This window comes from Sorex fumeus, unplaced genomic scaffold (assembly GCF_029834395.1).
Source record: "Sorex fumeus unplaced genomic scaffold, SorFum_2.1 ptg000010l, whole genome shotgun sequence".
Taxonomy (NCBI): Eukaryota; Metazoa; Chordata; class Mammalia; order Eulipotyphla; family Soricidae; genus Sorex; species Sorex fumeus.
Genome location: NW_026606067.1, coordinates 1,546,668 through 1,568,127, shown reverse-complemented (window position 1 = coordinate 1,568,127; position 21,460 = coordinate 1,546,668). Strand labels below are relative to the sequence as shown.

The window sequence follows — 21,460 nt, the reverse complement described above, 5'->3', positions numbered from 1 at the left end:
GTGCCCTAGGGAAGGGCCAGCCTGGAGCCAGAAGTGGGGGCAGGTGCCGGGCAGTGCTGTCAGCTGGGAAGTGATTCTCCCCCTGTCGAGACCGGTCTCCCTTCACACTGTTCAGCCAAACAGGATGGGACACTGAGCAGAGGACAGTCCCACCTCCGATAAACGATCTGGTGCCACATCTTCCAGAGCCTTCCCAAACCCCATTCTGCCCACATGCCCCCTGTACCACTTTGTTATTGTGCATGCTGGTGAAATAGTCACTATAGCAAGTTGGTGTGAGAATTCTTCGAGTGGGTCGGCTCTGAGACACAGAAGCATCCCGAACCTCTTCTGGTGTTGCTGCCACCCTTCCCTGTCTCTGGCAACTGAGGTGTCTCCCTGGGTTTCAGGCGAATCTCGTGGCGGCCTTTGAGCAGAGCCTGGTGAACATGACATCCCGCCTGCGGCACCTGGCAGAGACGGCAGAGGAGAAGGTGAGAGGTCTGGCTTGGCCGGGGTCCCCTGGGTGAACACCTAAGGCCCAGCACCCCCTGCTCCCCTGAGAGCAGTTTATCCCGCCCTTCCTGTCCCCTTGAACCCTCCCCTCAGTTCTGATGTCCTGGCTCCCTTCTGCCCTTGTCCTGGGGGCTCACCCTTCGCCAGCTGCATGGCGGTGTTCCCCATTCACACCCAGTGGCCTACGTTCCTCCCACAGGACACGGAGCTCCTGGACTTGCGGGAAACCATCGACTTCCTGAAGAAGAAGAACTCTGAGGCGCAGGCTGTCATTCAGGGAGCCCTTAATGCCTCAGAAGCCACCCCCAAAGGTAGGTCCTTCAGCCACACTGGAGGGAGGACAGGAAGGGATGTTCTTATAGGTTTCATCCATGCCCTGGGATACCAGGCATCACATAGGGTGTCTTGAAGGTGCCAGTCCCAAGCTTCTGCCCTTCAGCGTGGAACTCTGGGCTGGGCAGAGACCCCTGGTCCTGGGGCTAGAGCAGTAGTACAGCGGTAGGGCATTTGCCTTGCATGCAGCCCACCTGGGTTCGATCCCTGGCATCCCATATGGTCCCCCAAGCACAGAACTAGGAATAACCCCTGAGCACCACCAGGTATGGCTCCAAAACAAAACCCCTGATCCCCTAGGGTCTTTCTAGAACCTTCTCTCAGTAGGCAGAGTGCACTCTCAAATACTGCTTTGTTCTTATGAAACTAAAAGTGATCTTCCTGTACAGTCCAGTGCTGTCCAGCAGCCATAGCCCTGGGAGCCCGCTGGGAGGAAATCACAGAGCTGTTCACAGGAGTCCTAAACAGCCGATTTAGAATCAGCCCCGCATGAAAGCAACCAAGATGCCCTTCAGTGGGTGAACGGGCAATCTGTGCTGTGGCCAGGCAATGAAGTATTTATTCACAGTCACGGTCCTCCCGTTGTTCATCGATTTGCTCGAGCGGGCCCAGTAACATCTCCATCGTGAGACTTGTTGTTACTGTGTTTTGGCATATCGAATACATCACAGGTAGCTTGCCAGGCTCTCCGAGAGGGGCGGAGGAATCGAACTCGGGTTGGCCATGTTGGCTGCGTGCAAGGCAAACGCCCTACCGCTGTGCTATCGCTCCAGAAGTATTCATTAACTCTAAAAATAAATGAGGGAGGGGCTGGAGTGATAGCACAGCGGGTAGGGTGTTTGCCTTGCATACAGCTGACCCAGGTTCAATTCCAAGCATCCCATATGGTCCCCCGAGCACTGCCAGGAGTAATTCCTGAGTGCATGAGCCAGGAGTGACCCCTGTGCATCTCCAGGTGTGACCCAAAAATCATAAATAAATTAATAGAAATGAGGAAGCCCAGAGATAATACAGCTGCTCAGGTGCTTGCCTTGCTTGCTCCTCACCAAGGTTCAATCCCCAGCACCTCGTATGGTCCCCGAGCCCTGAGCACAGAAGGGTGTGGCCCAACTCCCCTTCCACCCCACCAAAGGAGAAAACAAAAGCACAAAAAGAAACGAACTACCAAACTGTGGAACACATGAGGGAATCTTAAATCGATGTGTTTGAGTGAAACAAGCCCATCAGAAAAGGCTCTGCAGGGGCTGTGTAGTATCAGAAAACGCCTAGATGCTCTGGAACCCCAGATTACTGGAAGGATCTCCAGGTCCCCTGGGCACTGCAGGGGCCATGATTCACCTATGCGCAAATCCACTTTCTTTCAAACGGTGGCTGCAGGTGACACATTGTCAGCAATATTTCATTCGGGAAAGAGTCTGGCTACAGTGAAAAAGGAGGATGGGGAAGCTGGATGACTCTTGGCCCCACAGTATAGGGAGGAGAAGGACAGAGATGGAAAGAAATTGAGGCGGGGCGGAAGAAACAGGCAGGAAGGGGGAACAAGGGCCCAGGGGACCTGAGTACATCAGGGCCATGCGGGAGGCGACCAGGGCTACAGCTAAATATCCGGACCAGAGTCCACAGTACTGAAAATATAAGATCCAAACTTTCCAAGGTGCCTGCAAAGGTGGCAGACTGGGAGTGGGGTCAGGGTAGGCGAGAGGGAACCTGGGAGGTGATGAGCACGCTGGTGGGACCGCTGCTGGAACTCAGTGTGTCGAAAACCCAATCACGAATAACTTGGTAAATCAGGGGCCTTTACTACAATTTTTTTTCTCTTTGGGTCACAACCTGGTGATGCATAGGGGTTACCACTGGTCATGCTCGGAGGACCATATGAGACGCTGGGAATCGAACCCTGGTTGACTGCGTGCAAGGCAAATGCCCTACTAGCTGTGCTATCGCTCCAGCCCCTAGTAAAATTTTTTAAATTAAAAAATAAATTAAAAAAAATACAACCCCTATGTACGTAATCCTAATGTAAGAGGCAGCGGTGAGCATGTGGTGTTTGTCCTGTGTTGAGACCAGGCTGTTAGGCTGTTGAGGCAGGTGGGGGGGGTTGAAAAAAAGAGCCCCCCGAGAGAGGAAGGACGTGTCACTCTAACCTGTATGGCTGATAGTGCCTTATGCCATGGGACTCCACATCCCTGGGGGAATAGTGACCCCATCCTCAGTGAGGCAGAGGCTGTTCTTGGGCTTCCAAAGTCAGCACGCCACCCAACACAGTGACATGATTAGAAAAATTCCCTGTGGTCCTTGGACCTCTGGGCTGAGCATTGTCGGGAATGACTCCTGTGAAAAATAAGTAAATAATTTAAAAGGGTGGGCTGGAGCAATCGCATAGTGGGTAGGTCATTTTCCTTGCAAGCGGCCAGCATGGCCGACCCGAGTTCGATTCCTCCGCCCCTCTCGGAGAGCCCGGCAAACTATCAAGAGTATCTCACCCGCATGGAAAAGCCTGGCAAGCTACCTGTGACGTTTTCAATATGCCAAACACAGTAACAAGTGTCACAATGGTGATGTTACTGGGCCCGCTCGAGCAAATCGATGAACAACGGGAGGACAGTGACAGTGACATTTTAAAAGGGTGAATGGTGAGCCTCAGAAATGTGGGGCATTTGCCTAGCACTCATTCAACCCAGGGTCCATCTCCAGCATCCCCTATGCCTCTCCCTCCCCAGTTTTACCAGAGTAATTCCTGAGTGCTGAGCCAGAAATAAGCCCCCTGGCCTCGCCTCTCTTCCTTCATAAGCCCTTCCTGTCTTCTTTCCACTTGAACTTGACCTAGAACTTCGGATCAAGAGACAGAACTCCTCAGACAGCATCTCGAGCCTCAACAGCATCACCAGCCATTCCAGCATCGGCAGTGGCAAGGACGCTGATGCAAAGAAGAAGAAAAAGAAGAGTTGGGTAGGTGAGGGTTTGCGGGGAGGGCATGCTAGATCCTTCCGGGGGTCACCAAGCTGGAGTCCGTGTGACACCGCACCCCTGTCTAAGGTCGCTCCGAGCAGAGATGTGAAGCTCCTCTCCCTGTCACCCCCTGCTTGTCCGACGCCCACCCTCGGCCTTCAGCCCTGCCTCCTTCCCTCGGGCTCACCAGACATTGGGCCAGGTCGAATGTGTGTGGCAGCAGAAAGGAGCAGAGGAGGTAGCCGAGAGGGAGCATCTCATCCCCGCCCTCCCCTCCCCACTCTGCAGAGGAGAGAGTTGTTATGAGCCAAGCCATTCTCTTGATGCGCCAGGGCGCCCTTGCTCCTTCTGGAAAGTCATCGCTGTCTTTCCCGAAGATGTCCCAAAGAACCTGTGTCAGGCCCGACTGGTCCAGAGCTCATGCAGAGAACCCTGGGCGGGCTCTGAATGGCCTCTCTGAGACTCTTCGGGCAGGTTTAGGACTCTGGGAGCCTCTGCCCCTCCCAGAGCCTCCGTGGCCCGCCGGCACGCAGACCCCCGGGCGATGCAGACCCCAGATATGTGCATTGAGTGACTAAGTGTTGCTTCTTTTTTTTCCCCCCGTTCCCTTCAAAATGCTGACTTCACATCCCTATTTTTTTCCAGGTCTATGAGGTAAGAGACCCAGTTCCTCTCCCCTTATTTCCTCTTTCCCTTTGCCATACCTCCCACATTCCCAGAGCACCCCCGACCCCCTCTGAAGAGAATGGTCACTCATAACACTAACCATAACACCCTCCACCTCGAGCTCCTGACTCGCTCCACTGCATGGTTCATCCACGGCAGCCCCACGCGAGGACAGAGGAGTGGTCTGGTTGGGGTTCAGGGGAGGCGTGATCTGTGCCCCAGAGACTCCCCCATTGCAAAGCCAGCCTGTCCTAAGACCAAAGTGAACGCTTCTGGAGAGAGCTTCTGCTGTGGCATGGCAGCAGGTTTAGAAGCTGCACCAGGTGAACATTATCTTGACCACAGTGGACCACATTCAGTCCGGGCTCAGCCCGGAGACCTGGGGACCATCCAGGGAGAGTGAGGAACATGCCGGGGCCCTTCAGCTCCCTTCAAGCATCCCTGGCACTTCGGGGATCAGAGCAGAGTCTGGGACACACTGGATTCAGAATTTTCCTGACATACCAGACGTCACTAAGATCTGCTCTCACTCCAGCCAGCATCGTCTTGGTGCTTGGAAGGATGTGGAAAATGGGGTCTGAGGTCTCAGCCCCAAGGGTCTTCCCTGCAGAATTGTGAGAGAGACCAGGAAATGATATTGCACATAAATGCCCATCACTACCCCAGGGGCCCACAGGCTTTCATTCGGTCAGCAAACGTTCAGGGTAAAAACCAAACCAGGACGGGAGAAAGGAGCATGTTGAATTCCCTGTGTAGACAGAAGAGAGGAGCGTGTCAGAACTCCCTGTGTAGACAGTGGAAAAGAGGAACATGTCAGAACTCTATGTAGACAGTGGGAAAGAAGAGAGTGTTGAAACTCCCTTTGTAGACAGTGTCTCTTACATGGAGCTGAGTGGGGAGTTTCAGTCCCTCAGAGCAATGAGCTCAGTTCTTCAAGTCATTCCCAGGCTGTTCTCTATACCCCCTGGAAATGCTGTTTTAAAGGGAATCCATGACCCCTTGTGGAGCTGCTGAGTCAGTCCCCGTAATCAGTGGGAGACATCACATCCAAACCCCCTGACATCCCGGGATGCATACTGCAGGGTCAGGCTCCATCCCTGACCATGCATGGTCCCCCATGCACCTTGGATGTGCGCCCCACCCATCCCCATAAAGATAAGTCTCACTTCCTTGTTGCTTGACCTATTGTTTCCTGAATTCATTTTGCCACAAAATCCTGAAATACATAACACCCGTCAGCATCTCTGCTGAACACAGTTCTCACTTGGGGTAGTTCTGGAAGCCTATGGACACAGACCTCTTTCTGCGTGCATACGTGCGCGTGCACACACACACACACACACACACACACACACTTACACACTCACACACTCACACACACATACACACTCGTATGCAGACATACTTATACACACTCACACACTTACACACACACTCACACACACACACACACACACACACACACACACACACACCCTTTCCAGGAAACAACAGTGTCTCTGGGTTAAAGTGAGGAAGGGGTAGTGTGGGGGGAATCGCCCGTGGTCTTCCTTCACTTACAACCTCTTGGCTGTCTTGAGGAATCTCGAAGAGTCCTGTGAGAAGCTCTCTTGAGCTGCCCAGGGACAGGCTGTCGCCACTCACATCCCCCTCAGAGCCATGTCCGTCTTCTGCGTCCTCCCTAGTGGAACCCCACCTGGCCCGTCAGCACTAGCTGGGCCCAGGAGTGACCCTTTGGCAGAGCACCTCAGGGGGTCCCTTCCTTCCTCTCTCCCCCCAGTGACCTGGCTCGCCTCTGCCCTCTCTCGCCTCGTTCCCCTCCTTTCCTCACTGTCTTTGGCTGCCGTCCATGTCTGTGTCCCTCTGCGTGTGTGCATGTTGTATGGATGCATGGCGCGGGCGGGGGTCACGTCCTGGTTTGCTAACACCCGAGGCCTGCCCACACCTCAGAGCAAACACGCTGCTTCCTCGGCGATTTCCCCAGGACAGATCCCGCATCCTGGAACATGGGAGTGGAAGGAGTGGTCAGCAGCTGGCCCTAGCTGACTGCTTTCCACGTGCCAGTATAGGCCGAGCCTCAGAGCCACGACAGGATACCTGCAGGCCTCTCTCTGGTGACCTCCGGCGTCACCGTCTCAGATTCCGGTGGCCAGAGGGATCCGGTCCGCTGTGTGCAGGCAGATCCTGGGCCGACTTAAGCTGTTTCTGGCCTTCTGGAGGAGGCGGGATTGGCCCGCTGAGAGGCCAACCATGAGGGCTGGCCAGGGGAGTGTTTAGGGGACGTTCTCTCCGTTGCTCTCTGAACCCAGTTTTTTTTTGGGGGGGGGGTCATACCCGATGATGCGCAGGGATTACTCCTAGTTCATGCACTCAAGTATTACTCCTGACAGTGCTCTGAGGACCATATGGGATGCTGGGAATCGAGCCTGGGTCAGCCGCGTGCAAGGCAAACGCCCTACCCGCTGTGTGCTATCACCCCAGCCCTTCTGAACCCAGTTTCTCGTTAGAGAGAGAAGACCCTATGGCAGCAAGCCAGAATATTCCACTCTGGCTCTCAGTCCTGATTCAGAAGCTCTTAGGTGCCTTGTGCCTGAGGCCTATGGCAGGAGGCGAAGGGAAGCAAATGAGGCCCTACCTCGGGGCCTCTGTCTCAGACCCCCAGGCCCGAGTGCCCCTCCCCACCATGGGCGCCCTGACGTCTTGCTCCTGTCTCTGCTTTCTTCTAGCTCCGAAGCTCCTTCAACAAAGCCTTCAGCATCAAAAAGGGCCCCAAGTCTGCTTCCTCCTATTCGGACATCGAGGAGATCGCCACCCCCGACTCCTCAGCGCCCTCCTCACCCAAGCTCCAACACGGCTCCACCGACACGGCCTCACCCTCCATCAAGTCCTCCACCTCGTCCTCCGTGGGCATCGATGCCACCGAGTAAGTGCCCCTGGCAGCATGCCGTCCAGCCTTGGGCCAATGGCAGCCTCTGGTCAGGTTAGCAGGGAGTCCAAAAGAACCCTGGGCCCGGAGCTGGGAAGATGGGCCAATGAGCACAGGCTCTGTATGCAGGAGGCCTGGGGCGTCCCCTGTGTACTCCCAGGAGTAGCTCCCAAGCATAGAGCTGGGAGTGACCCCTGAGCACTGCCAGGTGTGACCCAGAAGCAAAATTGAACTGGAGAAATAGGACAGCAGGAAGGGCATTTACCTTGCATGTGCCAGACCCAAGTTCGATTCCCAGCACCCTGTATGGCCCATATGAGCCCGGCCAGGAGTAATTCCTGAGTGCAGACAGAGCCAGGAGTAAACCCTGAGCATGACTGTGTGTGGCTCCCCACCCCCTCCCAAAAAGAAACAAAATCTAAAAAGAATGAACAATGCCCACTCACATCTTTTCCTGGGCCTGTGAGACCAAGAGTCAGGCCTGTCCCCTCACTGCTGATTGGATAACTGTGGACAGAGGAACCCCAGCTTTCTTCCAACAGCAGGCCTCAGCATCACCTAGTGGTTCTAGCACATTCCACGTCTCCTGGCCTGATGGACCACTGCTTCCCACCAGGGCCCCTGCTCACCCAGCCCCCCACACTCGGCTGTTCCAAGCCAATGAGGAGGAGGAGCCCGAGAAGAAGGAGGTGTCGGAGCTTCGCTCGGAGCTGTGGGAAAAGGAGATGAAGCTGACGGACATCCGTCTGGAAGCCCTCAACTCAGCCCACCAGCTGGACCAGCTGCGGGAGACCATGCACAACATGCAGGTCAGCGTCCTGGCGGGCTTGGGTGGAGAAGTGGGCGGGGCAATGGGCAGGGCCTGGACAGGGCCCTGCCAGGAGCCTGCACCCCCTCCCAACCCTCATCTCCTCTGCCCGCAGTTGGAGGTGGACCTGCTGAAGGCAGAGAATGACCGGCTGAAGGTCGCCCCGGGCCCCTCAGCGGGCTCCACTCCAGGGCAGGTCCCTGGGTCATCTGCACTGTCCTCCCCACGCCGCTCCCTGGGCCTCACCCTCACCCATTCCTTCAGCCCCAGCCTCACAGACACAGGTACAGGGTGGGGTGGGAGTGGAATGAGCCGCCCCGGGTGGGCATTCCTGCTGGGTCTGACACTCACCTGTGGGACGCTCTAGAGTTGGGGCAGGAAGCTGCCAGCAGATGCTGTGTCATGCCACCCTGGAGTGGTTCTGGTTCTCTGGTCTTAGCTCCATTAGGGAGTGGTGGGAGGGGCCACACCCAGCAGTGTTGGGGTCACTTCCAATGGCATGTGGAGCTGTCTGAGAGCTCAGGCTCCAGCCTGTTGAGCTGTGTTTTGTTTGTTGCTTTTGGGTCACACCTGGTAATACTCAAGGGCTATTCCAGGCTCTGCCATAAGGAATCAGTTCTATTATGCTCAGGGAATCATAGAAATATCAGGGATCAATCCCAGGTGGCTGTAAGCAAGACGGGTGCCTTATCCAGCCCCTGTTGAGCTGTCTTTAGCCCCCTCGACTTCTTGGTCAGTGAGAGGAGAGGTGCCAGGTTGACAGCACAGCAGACAGGGCACTGACTTTGCACACATTCACCCAGATTTTTTTTTCTTTTTTTTTTTTTGGTCACACCCAGCGATGCTCAAAGGTTACTCCTGGCTCTGCACGCAGGAATTACTACTGGTGGTGCTTGGGGGACCATATGGGATGCCGAGGATTGAACCCAAGTCTGCCACGTGCAAGGCATACGCCCTACCCACTGTACTATCAAAGCTGGCCCTTCACCCAGCTTTGATTAACCTCATTTGGTGCCCCAAGCACTCCCAGGAGTAGCCCCTGAGCGCTGTCAAGTGTGGCCCAAAACCAACCAAAAAAAAAAAAAAAGAAGAAGAAGAAGAAGAAAGGAAAAGAAAAGTCAGTGAAGTCCACTCAATGCAAATCCTTCCACCAGGGAGATAGTACAATGGGGAGGACACTTGCCTTACAGGTCGATCTCCGGCATCCCAAAGGGTCCCCTGAGCACTGCTAAGAGTGATTCCTGAGTGCAGAGCCAGGAGTAAGCTCTGAGCAGCACCGAGGGTCACCCCATAACCCAAACAAACCCTCCCCGTGCCCACAGACCTCTCGCCCATGGATGGCATCAGCACATGTGGCCCCAAGGAGGAGGTGGTTCTTCGGGTGGTGGTGCGGATGCCCCCACAACACATCATCAAAGGGGTAAGGAGCGTCTGGGAGGGCCTGTGGCATCGCCCAAACCTGCATCCTACCCTGTTTGGGCCCTCTGTTCCTCACTACCACCCATGCTTTCTGCCTTGCCCTTGCAGGACCTGAAGCAGCAGGAGTTCTTCCTGGGGTGCAGCAAGGTCAGCGGGAAGGTGGACTGGAAGACGCTGGATGACTCCGTTTTCCAGGTGTTCAAGGTAATGATTCTCTGCCGTGCTACCGGCTCTCAGGCCTTGGGACAGGGAGTCGGGTGGGCGTGGCCACCCTTGATGCCGCGGAGAACAGAATTGCTCCTGGCTGCCCAGTGCAGCTCTGACTGGGTGCCCCTCTGCTCTGTGTTGCCTTTCCTGCCCCTGATGGTCACTCACCATTGTTCCTTTCTCTTGCGCCAGGACTATATTTCCAAGATGGACCCAGCCTCCACGCTGGGCCTGAGCACCGAGTCCATCCATGGATACAGCCTCAGCCACGTGAAACGGGTGTTGGATGCGGAGCCCCCTGAGCTGCCTCCCTGCCGCCGAGGGGTCAATAACATCTCTGTCTCCCTCAAAGGTCAGTCTTGGTCTTGTGAGAGGCAGTGACCGGGGGTGATGGGAGGTGGGGCAAGTCATTGCACTTTTTTTTCTTTTTGGGTCACACCCAGCGATACTCGGGTTACTCCTGGCTCTGCACTCAGGAATTACTCCTGAAGGTGCTCAGGAGACCATATGGGATGCCGGGGATTGAACCCGGGTCTGCTGCTTACAAGGCAAACACCCTACCCGCTATGCTATCACTCTGACCCTGAGGCATTACACTTTAAGCCCACAAGTATTGATCACTGCAGTGGGGTCATGTCCGTGCTTGGGAATCAGGCCAAAGCGAGATAAGTGGCACCTAACCTGTGTACCCCGGGGACTTCATTGGAAAATGTTTGCCAAGCCTGGGTTCTCCCAGCACCTGATGTTTTCAGCATCATTAAAGATTCACCTTTCCAGGGCCAGAAACAGTACAAAGAATAAGGTGCTTACCGTGCACATAGCTGACCCCGGTTCAATCCCTGGCACTGCATATCATCCCCAAGCTTGACCAGGAGTGATCCCTGAGCACAGAGTCAGGAGCACCACTGGGTGTGGCTCAGATCCCTTCCATTCCCACCAGGGTGGGGTGGGGGGGGGGGAGATTGACTTTTTTAGAAGAGGGAAGGGCAGGGTGGTAACTCTAGCAGTTGTTGGGTGCAGGCTTTGCACACAGGAGGCTGGGTTTGACCCCTGAGCACCGCATAGCAGGTGGCCAGCATGTTCTCAGCAGGCCCCTCGGTGAAGCCCGCCAGCTTCCGAGCAGGCTTCTTCGGAGCCCCGCAAGACTCACGCCTTCTGGGTATGGGGCTCAGGTCTGAAGGAGAAGTGCGTGGACAGCCTGGTGTTCGAGACGCTGATCCCCAAGCCCATGATGCAGCACTACATCAGCCTCCTGCTCAAGCACCGGCGCCTCGTCCTCTCGGGCCCCAGTGGCACGGGCAAGACCTACCTGAGCAATCGATTGGCCGAGTACCTGGTGGAGCGCTCGGGCCGCGAGGTCACGGAGGGCATCGTCAGCACCTTCAACATGCACCAGCAGTCTTGCAAGGTCCTGCCGCCCCCACCTCAGGCCCCGAGTCCCCGCCCCTTTTTTCGTGCTCCCTCCAGCCTCCTTTGCTCATCTGCTGCCTCCGTCTACCCTTCATATTCTCCCGCCCTGCCCTGTCCTGCCCCTGGTTTCTTTCCAGACTTGCCCTTCCTGCCTCTTCCACACATTCCCTTTCCTCTCTGAACTTCTGTCCCTTAGAGGGCCCTTTACCCTGTGTCCTCCATGGCTACCTTCCTCGCTACCAGTCCCTACCTGCTATCCCTACTCTTCCCGGTTTCCCTATCACTGCTGTGTTGGGGTCAAAAGAAACTATCTGAATTAAATGTTGCATAAATTTTGCAACATGTTGCAATATGTTGCAATATGATGCAGTTGGACAGATACTGGTGGGTCTTGAGCAACAGCCTAACACTCCCTGGTTAGAGACCCATTGGGGTTACCCACCCCAGAGGAAAATCTGTGTAGGAAATACTGTGTTCCCTATCTTTAGGGGTGGAAGGCGCATCTAGGAAAGTTTCTGGTCGTTGGCTTCTACAAGCAGATGTTCAAGTGTTTCCCGCAAGAACCAAAGCCCAGGAGTATAGCCTGACATCACCAGGGCTGACCCAAACAAACAAAGCCAGAACTCAAGTGGTAATGCAGGATACCTTCCGTACTGACCTGGAGCCTTCTCTCCTCCAGGACCTGCAGCTGTATCTCTCCAACCTGGCCAACCAGATAGACCGGGAAACCGGGATCGGCGATGTCCCCTTGGTGATCCTGCTGGATGACCTGAGTGAAGCAGGCTCCATCAGCGAGCTGGTCAATGGGGCCCTCACCTGCAAGTACCACAAATGGTAAGCCAGAGTCAGCCCGAGCTCACGCGGGTGGGAAAGTCGGGGAGGAAAGGCAGCCTGCTCCACCTCTGCCAACTTCCGGGGGCTGCACACGCGGACAGAGGTGTTGAGACGAGTCCAAGTGAACCTGTTTTTCTTCTTTCTCCCTATAGCCCCTATATCATAGGCACCACCAACCAGCCTGTAAAAATGACCCCCAATCATGGCTTGCACTTGAGTTTCAGGTAAGGACCAGGATCCTGGGGCACCTTCCCATCCTGACATCTGTGAAATCCCAGGATCTGCCCCAAGGGGGCAGTAGTGAGAAGGCCGTGATGGGGGGTGGGGGGGCGGTTACCCTCAGGAATCAGTAGGGGTATTGGCATGGAGCTGACATGGGGCTGGTGGGAGGCAGGCCCTAGAAGAGGAAAAGGGGTGCAATTTGGAGAGATGCCGTGGAATTGCTGTAATGCGGACTCTGCTGCCCCCACACTCTTCATCTGGGCTACAGCAGGCAGAGGTTTATCTGAAGAGGATCCCGATTTGAGTGAGAATCAGCCTTGCCTGCCCAGAATTGGTGCCCACCCCCCTCTTTTAAGCTCAGTTGACCACCGCAGCCCCCTGTTACTTGAGGAGAAACCCAACAGGCATCAGTTGGAGTGGGCGGCACAGACCCCACCCGTCTTCCCGCTGAGGCACGCTCACCCTCTGCCCCCCTTCCCTGCGGCAGAATGCTGACCTTCTCCAACAACGTGGAACCGGCCAACGGCTTCCTGGTCCGTTACCTGCGGAGGAAGCTGGTGGAGTCGGATAGCGACATCAATGCCAACAAGGAGGAGCTGCTGCGGGTGCTCGACTGGGTGCCCAAGCTGTGGTACCATCTCCACACCTTCCTGGAGAAGCACAGCACTTCCGACTTCCTCATCGGTACTGGGGCTCGGTTCCCCCTCTGCCCCCAGCTGTCTGCAGGGCGCTGACCTTTCCCTGCCCTTTCTTTCTGGTGGTTTCGGCCCAGGAAGGAGCTGTATGTCTTGTGGCCTTTGACTTAGAACCAGTCAACAGCTTCACGAGCCTTCCCAGTACACATAGTAGGTCATTTACTTCCTAGCACACATAGTAGGTCACTTTTGCCATCAGCAGTCTATTTCCCCTGGGCTGTTTTCCCATAGTTAATGGGGAGGAGGCAGCAAAGTACGTTGGAGGGAATTGCAAAGCCACCCCACCCCCTATCACACGTCCCCCCTGTGAAGCATTATTTATAAGAGGGACTCACCCAGACATCAGCTCTCACTGGCAGTCAACAGTCCCCACAGAGTCCAAAACATTTCTCTCAGTCCTTTGCTTCTCCTTAGCAAACAGGTAAGAGGAAACAGGTAAGAAAGGCCAGGCACGAGCTGGAGTGGGGGGGAGAGGTGCTTGGCTTAAATGCCACAGGTCTGGAGTCCACACCTGGCACCCCTTATTTATGGTCCACAGTACCAGCATGGCCAAAAACAACAACAACAAAAACAAAACAAAGAAAGGCCAAACATGTGCTTAGTGCAGTGCTTGCCTCAGAGGAGCGAGGGCCAGGAGTAACACCACAAACAAACCAAAGCAGCAAAGAGGCGCCAAGCTTGGTCTCTGGCCCCTCCATGAACGGCTCATCCTTCCCGCTAGGCCCGTGCTTCTTTCTGTCCTGTCCCATTGGCATTGACGACTTCCGGACCTGGTTCATTGACCTGTGGAACAACTCCATCATCCCCTACCTACAGGAAGGAGCCAAGGACGGCATCAAGGTGAGCCCCCACTCTGGTCTGCTCAGCACCCCCACCAGTCCTGTGGGTGCGAGCCATGGCGCCAGTGAGAGTGAGGAACTGCTCAGCGACTGAGGAGCTGCCGCAGAGACAGATGGAGCTCCAGCTCAGACTCCTTCATCAAACGGCTTTCAGACCCCCGAGTTGCGGGAAATGTCTCCAGGCCTCCGTCTTCTGACTCTGCACCAAACTCAGACCATTCTCAGGGATCAGAGCGAATAGAGAAGTAACTGAGCTAAGAATCAGCCGGGCGTATCACAGTAATTTGTTACTTAGGCGCTGGGGATTGTGGCCCAGCATTAGAACACATGTGAGGCCCTGGGCTTGATCCTAGCACAGCTAAAACAGTGACATTGCACAAGTTGCTTAAAGTACTTCAACAAGGAAGGAAGGAAGGAAGGAAGGAAGGAAGGTTGGAAGGAAGGCAGGAAGGAAGGCAGGCAAGCAGGCAGGCACACAAGCTTAAAAATTGATTTGTTTTGGGGACTGGAGTGATAGTACAGTGGGTAGAGCATTTACTTTGCACATGTTCACCTTGTTCAATCCCCAGCACCCCTGGCCTTTCCCCCCACCCCCCACCAAATGGTTTTAAATGAAATGAAATATGTAGGGGTCACAGAGAGACTGGACTTGAGGTGCTTGCCTTATGTGAATCCTGGCACCGCAGGTGGCCCCGAAGTATCAGCAGAAGTCATCCTTGATGCTGGAGGCTAGGAAATGCCTGGGGTGGCCCCCAAATGCCATCTCCCCATCATTCCACCCAAAAGAAAAAAATTGCCAGGAAAAAATTTTAAGTCAGAAATGGGAATCTTTATTTAAATAGCATAGTCTTGGTTTCTTTAATGTTGTAAAAAGAAAAAGAATGCAAAACAAGCACCCTATCATCTGTACTACTGCTCTGGCCCAGTTATTGTTTTCTAATTTAAAGTATTTGAACACACCTGTCACTTGTTTCCCAGACAGTCAAGGGGCTTAGGAAGAGGTCGAACACTTGCCTAGCACTCTCCAGTGCTATGCAGTGCCCCCAGGTATCACCAGGACTGAACACTATTGGGTGTGATGCCCACAACCATTGTTTAAAAAGAAAGTAGGGCTGGAGAGATGCTTGCTTTGCATTTGGGAGACTCAGTTTCCACCTTCGTTCATCACCCCACGATCCTCAAGTCAGCGGCCACCCCTAACACCCCTGGATAAGAGCTGGAGTACATAGTTTGCATGGGGGATCTCCAGTTTGATCCCCACATAAATGATCCTTCAGCACCTCAAAACAAAAGAAAAATAAAAAATTTTAAGGTACTGTGATATATGTCAAGAATTTTCTGTTTAAAAGTAAAATTCACTGAAGATTTATACATCCGAGTTTTAATACTATCTGCTGAATTATCCCCACATGGTTTGCCCAGTCTGTGCAACTTATTTTTCTCGTTAAGAAACTCAGAGGTGGGTCTGGAGCAATAGTATCCTGGGTAGAGCATTTGCCTTGCACAAGGCTAACCCAGGTTTGATCCCTGATACTCCATATGGGTCCTCAAGCCCTGCCAGGAGTGATCCCTGAGTGCAGAGCACCGAGTATGGGTGTGTCCCCGACACCCCTCCCCCCCAAAAAAAGGAAGAAAAGAAACTCGGGAGGGGCCAGAGCAATAGTACAATGAGTAGGGCACTTGGCTTGACCCTGACACCCTATCCCCCACCTGACCCCCCCCCAAAAAAAAAAAAAGAAAAAAGAAACTCAGAGGAGGGCTAGAACAATAGTACAGGGGGTAAGGCGCTTGGCTTGTGCATGGCTGACCTGGGTTCAATCCCTGACACTGCCATTTGGTCCCCTGAGCCCCCAGGAGTGGTCCCTGAGCTCAGTGTCAAGAGTAAGACCTGAGCATTGCTGGGTGTGGCCCAGCAAAGAAACTCAGAGGAAACTGCCCAGGCAGAGATCAGGGCCTGGAGGCCTGACATCAGGGAAGTTCCTGTCACCGTGGGGGGTTGGATGGATCCGGAAGACCGAACTTGCGTCCTTTACCTTGTCCTCGCTCTCCTCCTTCCCAGGTCCATGGACAGAAGGCCGCCTGGGAGGACCCTGTGGAGTGGGTCCGGGACACTCTTCCCTGGCCATCAGCCCAACAGGACCAGTCTAAGCTGTACCACCTGCCCCCGCCCACCGTGGGCCCGCACAGCATCGCCTCCCCTCCTGAGGACAGGACAGTCAAAGACAGCACCCCAAGCTCCTTAGACTCAGACCCTCTGGTAAGCAGAAACCGATCTGTGGTAGCAGGAAGAATGTTCTAGAACTTAGCTCGTGTATGCCATGTCATGCATCTGGAGTTGGAAGGAAGACCTGGGGCCAGAGTGAGGTCAGTGAGGCTTGTTAGAAGCCTGGCTTACAAAGATGTGGTGCCCATGGCCTGCCTACCCTAATGAATACTTCCCAGCAACGTGGATTCTAGCAAAGAGACCCTCCTCTGAGGCAGGTCCCAGGGAAACACCAGAGAAGGACCCATGAGCAACTCTCGGTTCCGCCGACACACAGGTTGTTATCTGGGGAGCAAACTGAGACAGTGGACACCCTAGAGGAAATGCTTGCAGTCTTGGAGCCCAAAGGAGAGGCACAGCTAGAACACAAAACCTGCCCCAGAAAGGGAGACAGGGCATAGGAATCGGTCTGACTCGAGGAAACGCAAATGCCAGTAGACATGCAGAGCAGGCCACAGGTTTACTCCGACCCTTAGCCCTAGAAACAGGGCAAGAAGCGAGGAGGTAATCCACCTAGGCGGGAGTGTGTGAGCAAGTGTGGGACCTGCTCACTCCCCCTGACAGTGTCTGAGAGCAAAACCGTTTGGGAGGATTATGGGGCAGAATGTATTCAAACTCTGCATGCACAAATCCTGGGACTTTGCAGCTTTCTTTCTTTCTTTCTATATTATATTTTTTTGTTTGTTTTGGGGTCACACCCAGCAATGGTCAGGGGTTGTTCCTGGCTCTGCACTCAGGAATTACTCCTGGCATTGCTTGGGGGGACCATATGGGATGCCGGGTGGGCTACATGCAAGGCAAATGCCCTACCCGCTGTGCTATTGCTCCAACACACAATTTTATTTTTCAAGAGGAAATTCTTACATTTTCAGTCTTTTTTGTTTTTCTTTTATTTCTTAAACATGATCCGGGGACTGGAAAGACAGGACCGTGGGGAAAGTGCTTGCCTTTCATGTGGCTCATCTAGGTTCTATCCCTGTCACTGACATGCCCCCCACCCCCCGTCACCACTGAGCAATGCCAGGAGTAATCCCTGAACACAGAGTCAGGAGGAGACCCTGAGCACAGCCTGGTACAGCTAACAAAAAGAAAGGAAGGGAGGGAGGATGGCGAGACTGGAGCAATAGTACAGGAGATAGGCCATTTGCCTTGCATGCAGCCAACCGGGTTCAATCTCTGGCATGCGGTATGGTCAACCAGGTCTCGCCAGAAATGATCTCTGAGTGCAGAGCCAGGGGTCATCCGTGAGCACCACTTGGTGTAGTGAAAGGGAGGGAGGGAGGGAGGGTAAAGGTAAAGGTAAAGGCCCTCCCGTTGATCGTCGATTTGCTCGAGCGGGCCCAGTAACGTCTCCATTGGAGACTTTGCTGTTACTGTGTCTGGCATATCGAATACTCTCAGTAGCTTGCCGGGCTCTCCGAGAGGGGCGGAGGGGGAGGGAGGGAGGGAAGGAAATTTTAAGAATTTGGAGCTTACCATGCCAAAAGAGTCACAGTTGATAGTGAACAGGTGAACAATGAACATTGATTTTTGTTTGTTTGTTTGTTTTCTGGGTTTGGGTTGTTGGTTTGTTTCTTTTTTGTTTGAGGGGGGTTGGGTCATATCTCACTGTGTTTGGACACTATTCTCAGTGGGCACATTGCAGTGTATGGGAGACTGCAGATGCTGGGAATTGAACACGGGGTTCCCTGTGCAAATCCTCTGCTCCAGCGCGTGGAGCCAGCTCCCTAGGCCTACAAAGTGAACTTTCTTGTGGCAATACCCCGAGTGACAGAACACTGACATCACCCACTACGACCGACACTGAAGAAACCACTTGCCTGACCTCAAACTCTGTATATTAGTGTATCTTCTATATTTACATCAATGAACAGCAATTCATTTCTTTAGGTGAATAAAATTGGTAACCCCCGAGGAGAAGCTTAGCAGATTCAAAGAGAAAGCAAGAACAAAACCAATGTCAAGAGGAAGAAAAGTGACATCACGATAGAACCCACAAAATGCAATAAAAGATTGTGAAGATCACAAATATAATGGCAGCTCAAATTTTTTAAAGCCTTAATGTACTAAAATAGCATTTTTAAGGATAATATTTTAAAAACTAGGCTATATCTTATCTACCTAGAGGAGATAAGATAGAGATAGAGAGAGAATCTAGAAGCTCAGGTGCCGAGGAGACACTTGAAAGGATGGCATCCACAGTGTGCATGTGGGAGGCCCGAGTTCAATCCCTGGCACCACATGGTCCCTCAACACCAAGCTTAGAGTCATCCCTGAGTACTGTGGCCCAAACCCTCCCCAGCCCCCAAAAATTGATACTCAGAGTAGAATATTTTAAATATCTGGAATACAGTCCAAAATTATTCAACAAAAGAAGAATTAGGACAGTGTGGACCATTCTCAGATATTAAAGAAAATATAGGCCAACCTTGATTTGAGCCAAATGTTAAATTGAGCAAAAAACAGATAAATAAATAAACATCTAGGGGACTGGAAAGATAGTACAGGATTTGGGAGTTGTTTTGTTTTTGTTTTGTTTGGGGGGCCACACCAGACAGTGCTCAGGAATTACTCCTGGCTCTGCTCCCAGGAATTAACAGGGCGGAGAGGGCTCAAGGGATCAAGATCGAACCTGGGTCAGCTGTGGGTAGGGCAGGTGCCCTGCCCACAGTGTTATCTCTCTGGCCCCAGGGGTTAGATATTTAGATAGTACAGAGGTTTACGCATACACCTTGCATGTGGCCAACACCAATGTGATTCGTGGCATAACATGGCCTCCTGAGCATCCTCAAGTGTAGACATGGAGGCTCCCAAGCATCACGGAAGTGACCCGTTATCCACAGCAGCACCCCAAGTTCTATTAGCCAGCAGTTTCCGGGAGGGACCCCTGAGCACTGCTTGGAAGGGCCCCACCCCACCTCCACCCCTGCCAAAAAAATAAATCAGATATCAATTCTAACTACATTTACTAATGATACAGAAAATATACTAATAATGAATGAATATTTATGAAAGTCCAGCAGAGAAATAACATCTACTTTGTTACGATTTTGGTTGGGGGCTATACTCAGCAGTGTGTGGAATTAGTTCCCCAGTGGTGCTTGGGGGATTGTGCAGTGCTGGACTCCCACAGTGTATGGTATTTGAAGTTAAAAATTTCTAGACTGGGGACGGTGAGATAGCAGAGCGGGTCAGGTGCTTGCCTTGCATGTGGCTGACCCAGGTTAGAACTCCAGCATACTATATGGTCCTCCGAGCACCACCAGGTGTAAGCGCAGAGTGAGAAGTAAACCCTGAGCACCACCAGGTGTGACCCCCAAAAAGCCAATAAATAAATAAAAGCGAACAGACAGAAAGTACCCCTTTCCCCCCACTGGAAGATGTTTTCACCCACTCTGGGAAACACTGGATTAAAACCACAACCTTTTTTGATGTGCTCCTTCTGTGGAAAGGATGCAGAGCAATTGGTTCTCACTAACCCATCTTTCTGTTTGTTTTGGTTTGGGTTTTTCAGGGGCCACACCTGGCTATGCTCAGGGTTTACTCCTGGCTCTTCACTCAGGGATCACTTCCTGACTATGCTCAGGGCACCCGATGGGGGGCTGGGGATTGAACCCGGGTCGACCATGAACAAGGCCAACACTTTACCCGCTGTACTCTCTGTTCAGTCCCCACTAAGCTGTTTTTTTTTTTTTTTTTTGGCCCTCTGTAGATGGCCATGCTGCTGAAACTTCAAGAAGCTGCCAATTACATTGAGTCTCCAGACCGAGAAACCATCCTGGACCCCAACCTTCAGGCCACGCTCTGAGGATGTCGCCACACTGTCACCCCGGACAGGACCGCGAAGCGCTGACATCAGCCACGTGAATGCCTCCTCTCTGGCTCTTCGGCACAGGGGAGACCAGGAGGGTGGAGGAGGTGCAGGAAAGGGGCGGGTTCTTGGTGCTGCACCTTTAGGACTTGGAGTAAGGATTGATGGGGTGGAGTTCGGGACCGCGTGTTCCTTAGATATATTTGCTGGCCTCCTCTCATGGACTGGGGGCAAAGATGATTCTGGGTCTTTCCCCTTGATTTCTTCTGTCAATTGCAAACTCCTGGGCTTTCTGGGGAGGACTTCCGAAGACACAGGTCAAACCTCGCAGCAGTTCCCAGTTCTCGGGAGCAGCCCTGAGACAGTCCTGCGTGTGGAAGTCGGGTGAGGGAGGTGGAACCTTCAGAGTTCCTCGGATCCTCCCCAGTTCTATCATCAATGCCGACTTTCCCCCCCAGAGAGCTGGGTGAAGCCCCGACACAAAGAAGCATGTGGTTTAAAAAATGTTTAAATCAATCTGTAAAAGTCTTTTTTAAAAAATGGAAAAGATGAAACTGGAGAGAAGGGAACCAGCAGCCAAGGGAGGGTGCGCTGCCTCCCCCCCAACCCCCCAACCTCTGGGTGACGTAGGGGACGCTGACAAGACAGCTGCCAATCGAAGATGTTGCCAAACCACAAAAAGAACATCCCGGCCTTCCGAGACGGCGAGCTCTCACACCCTCTAATTTAACGCGCCCGAGAGTCAATAAACCCTACTTCTTATATATATATATATATTTTTAATTTTGGTTTTTGGTTTTATTTCCTTTTTTTCCTCCCATATGCCTATTTATTTTCCTTTTCCTTCTGTTTTTGCTTTTCCAACCCTGTTTTCTCACATGTCCCCAGAGGCTGAAATTGTTGCTTTTCTGATGTGAGCTGGTTTGGCTTTTCCAAGTGGGTTTTCCCTGGAGACCCCAATGGCATCTAATTGGCAGAAGCCGGTCATCTCCCAGCCACTGTTTCGGACCCTGTGAGCTTTCCTGAGACACGAAGCATGGACTCAGAAGCAGTGGGAGAAGAAGAACCCTGACTGTCCTTTCGAGAAAGCACACGTTCTCCTGGACACTTGCCGCCTGCTTCCCGTGGGCAAGCATGTCACCTTATCTTGAGAGAAGATCGAATCTGAGCTCCACCGGGGACCAGAGGGAAGCCAGGAAGCTCAAACTAGGCCTCCATCACAGGGCCCTGCCCTGCGTGTTTCTGATGACAGCTTCTGCTCACTAATCCTAATCCCTCCCAAGGTCCCTACTTGTTGTTGACAAGTGGACACCCACAGAGTCTGGGCATCCTTGGGAGAAGTCCCAATCTGAATACAAGGCTCATGGAGCTCCCTTTGGGGGCCAGCCCCTGCTTTCCAAAGGTTTCCTGCTTTTTCAGAAGTTACACTCAAGTCTGGCCATGTCTGTTCCTCCATTCAGCAGGTACTTGGCAGTACGTCCTGCCACCTGGTTTTAAAAGGACTTGGGCCCTAAATTCCCAGTCTAGAGGGAACACATCTTATTTCGTAGAGCTTCAGGTCATCTAAGAAATGAGCCTGAGTC

General features: G+C 53.2%; 1 protein-coding gene across 5 annotated transcripts in view; it reads left to right on the top strand.

The window, feature by feature from the left end:
* The window catches only part of NAV1 (neuron navigator 1), a 137,582-nt gene extending 116,122 nt beyond the window's left edge, over window positions 1–21,460 (top strand). For all 5 annotated transcript variants that reach the window (XM_056110511.1, XM_056110512.1, XM_056110513.1 and 2 more), the window contains 16 exons: window positions 390–473; window positions 695–806; window positions 3,656–3,777; window positions 7,170–7,366; window positions 7,986–8,178; window positions 8,293–8,461; window positions 9,500–9,597; window positions 9,705–9,800; window positions 9,996–10,155; window positions 10,976–11,211; window positions 11,893–12,047; window positions 12,200–12,271; window positions 12,757–12,953; window positions 13,686–13,804; window positions 15,863–16,060; window positions 19,779–21,460. In XM_056110511.1, coding sequence (XP_055966486.1) covers window positions 390–473; window positions 695–806; window positions 3,656–3,777; window positions 7,170–7,366; window positions 7,986–8,178; window positions 8,293–8,461; window positions 9,500–9,597; window positions 9,705–9,800; window positions 9,996–10,155; window positions 10,976–11,211; window positions 11,893–12,047; window positions 12,200–12,271; window positions 12,757–12,953; window positions 13,686–13,804; window positions 15,863–16,060; window positions 19,779–19,874 — 2,304 coding nt within the window. In that variant the 3' untranslated portion in view covers window positions 19,875–21,460. The remainder of the gene's footprint in view (window positions 1–389; window positions 474–694; window positions 807–3,655; window positions 3,778–7,169; window positions 7,367–7,985; window positions 8,179–8,292; window positions 8,462–9,499; window positions 9,598–9,704; window positions 9,801–9,995; window positions 10,156–10,975; window positions 11,212–11,892; window positions 12,048–12,199; window positions 12,272–12,756; window positions 12,954–13,685; window positions 13,805–15,862; window positions 16,061–19,778) is intronic.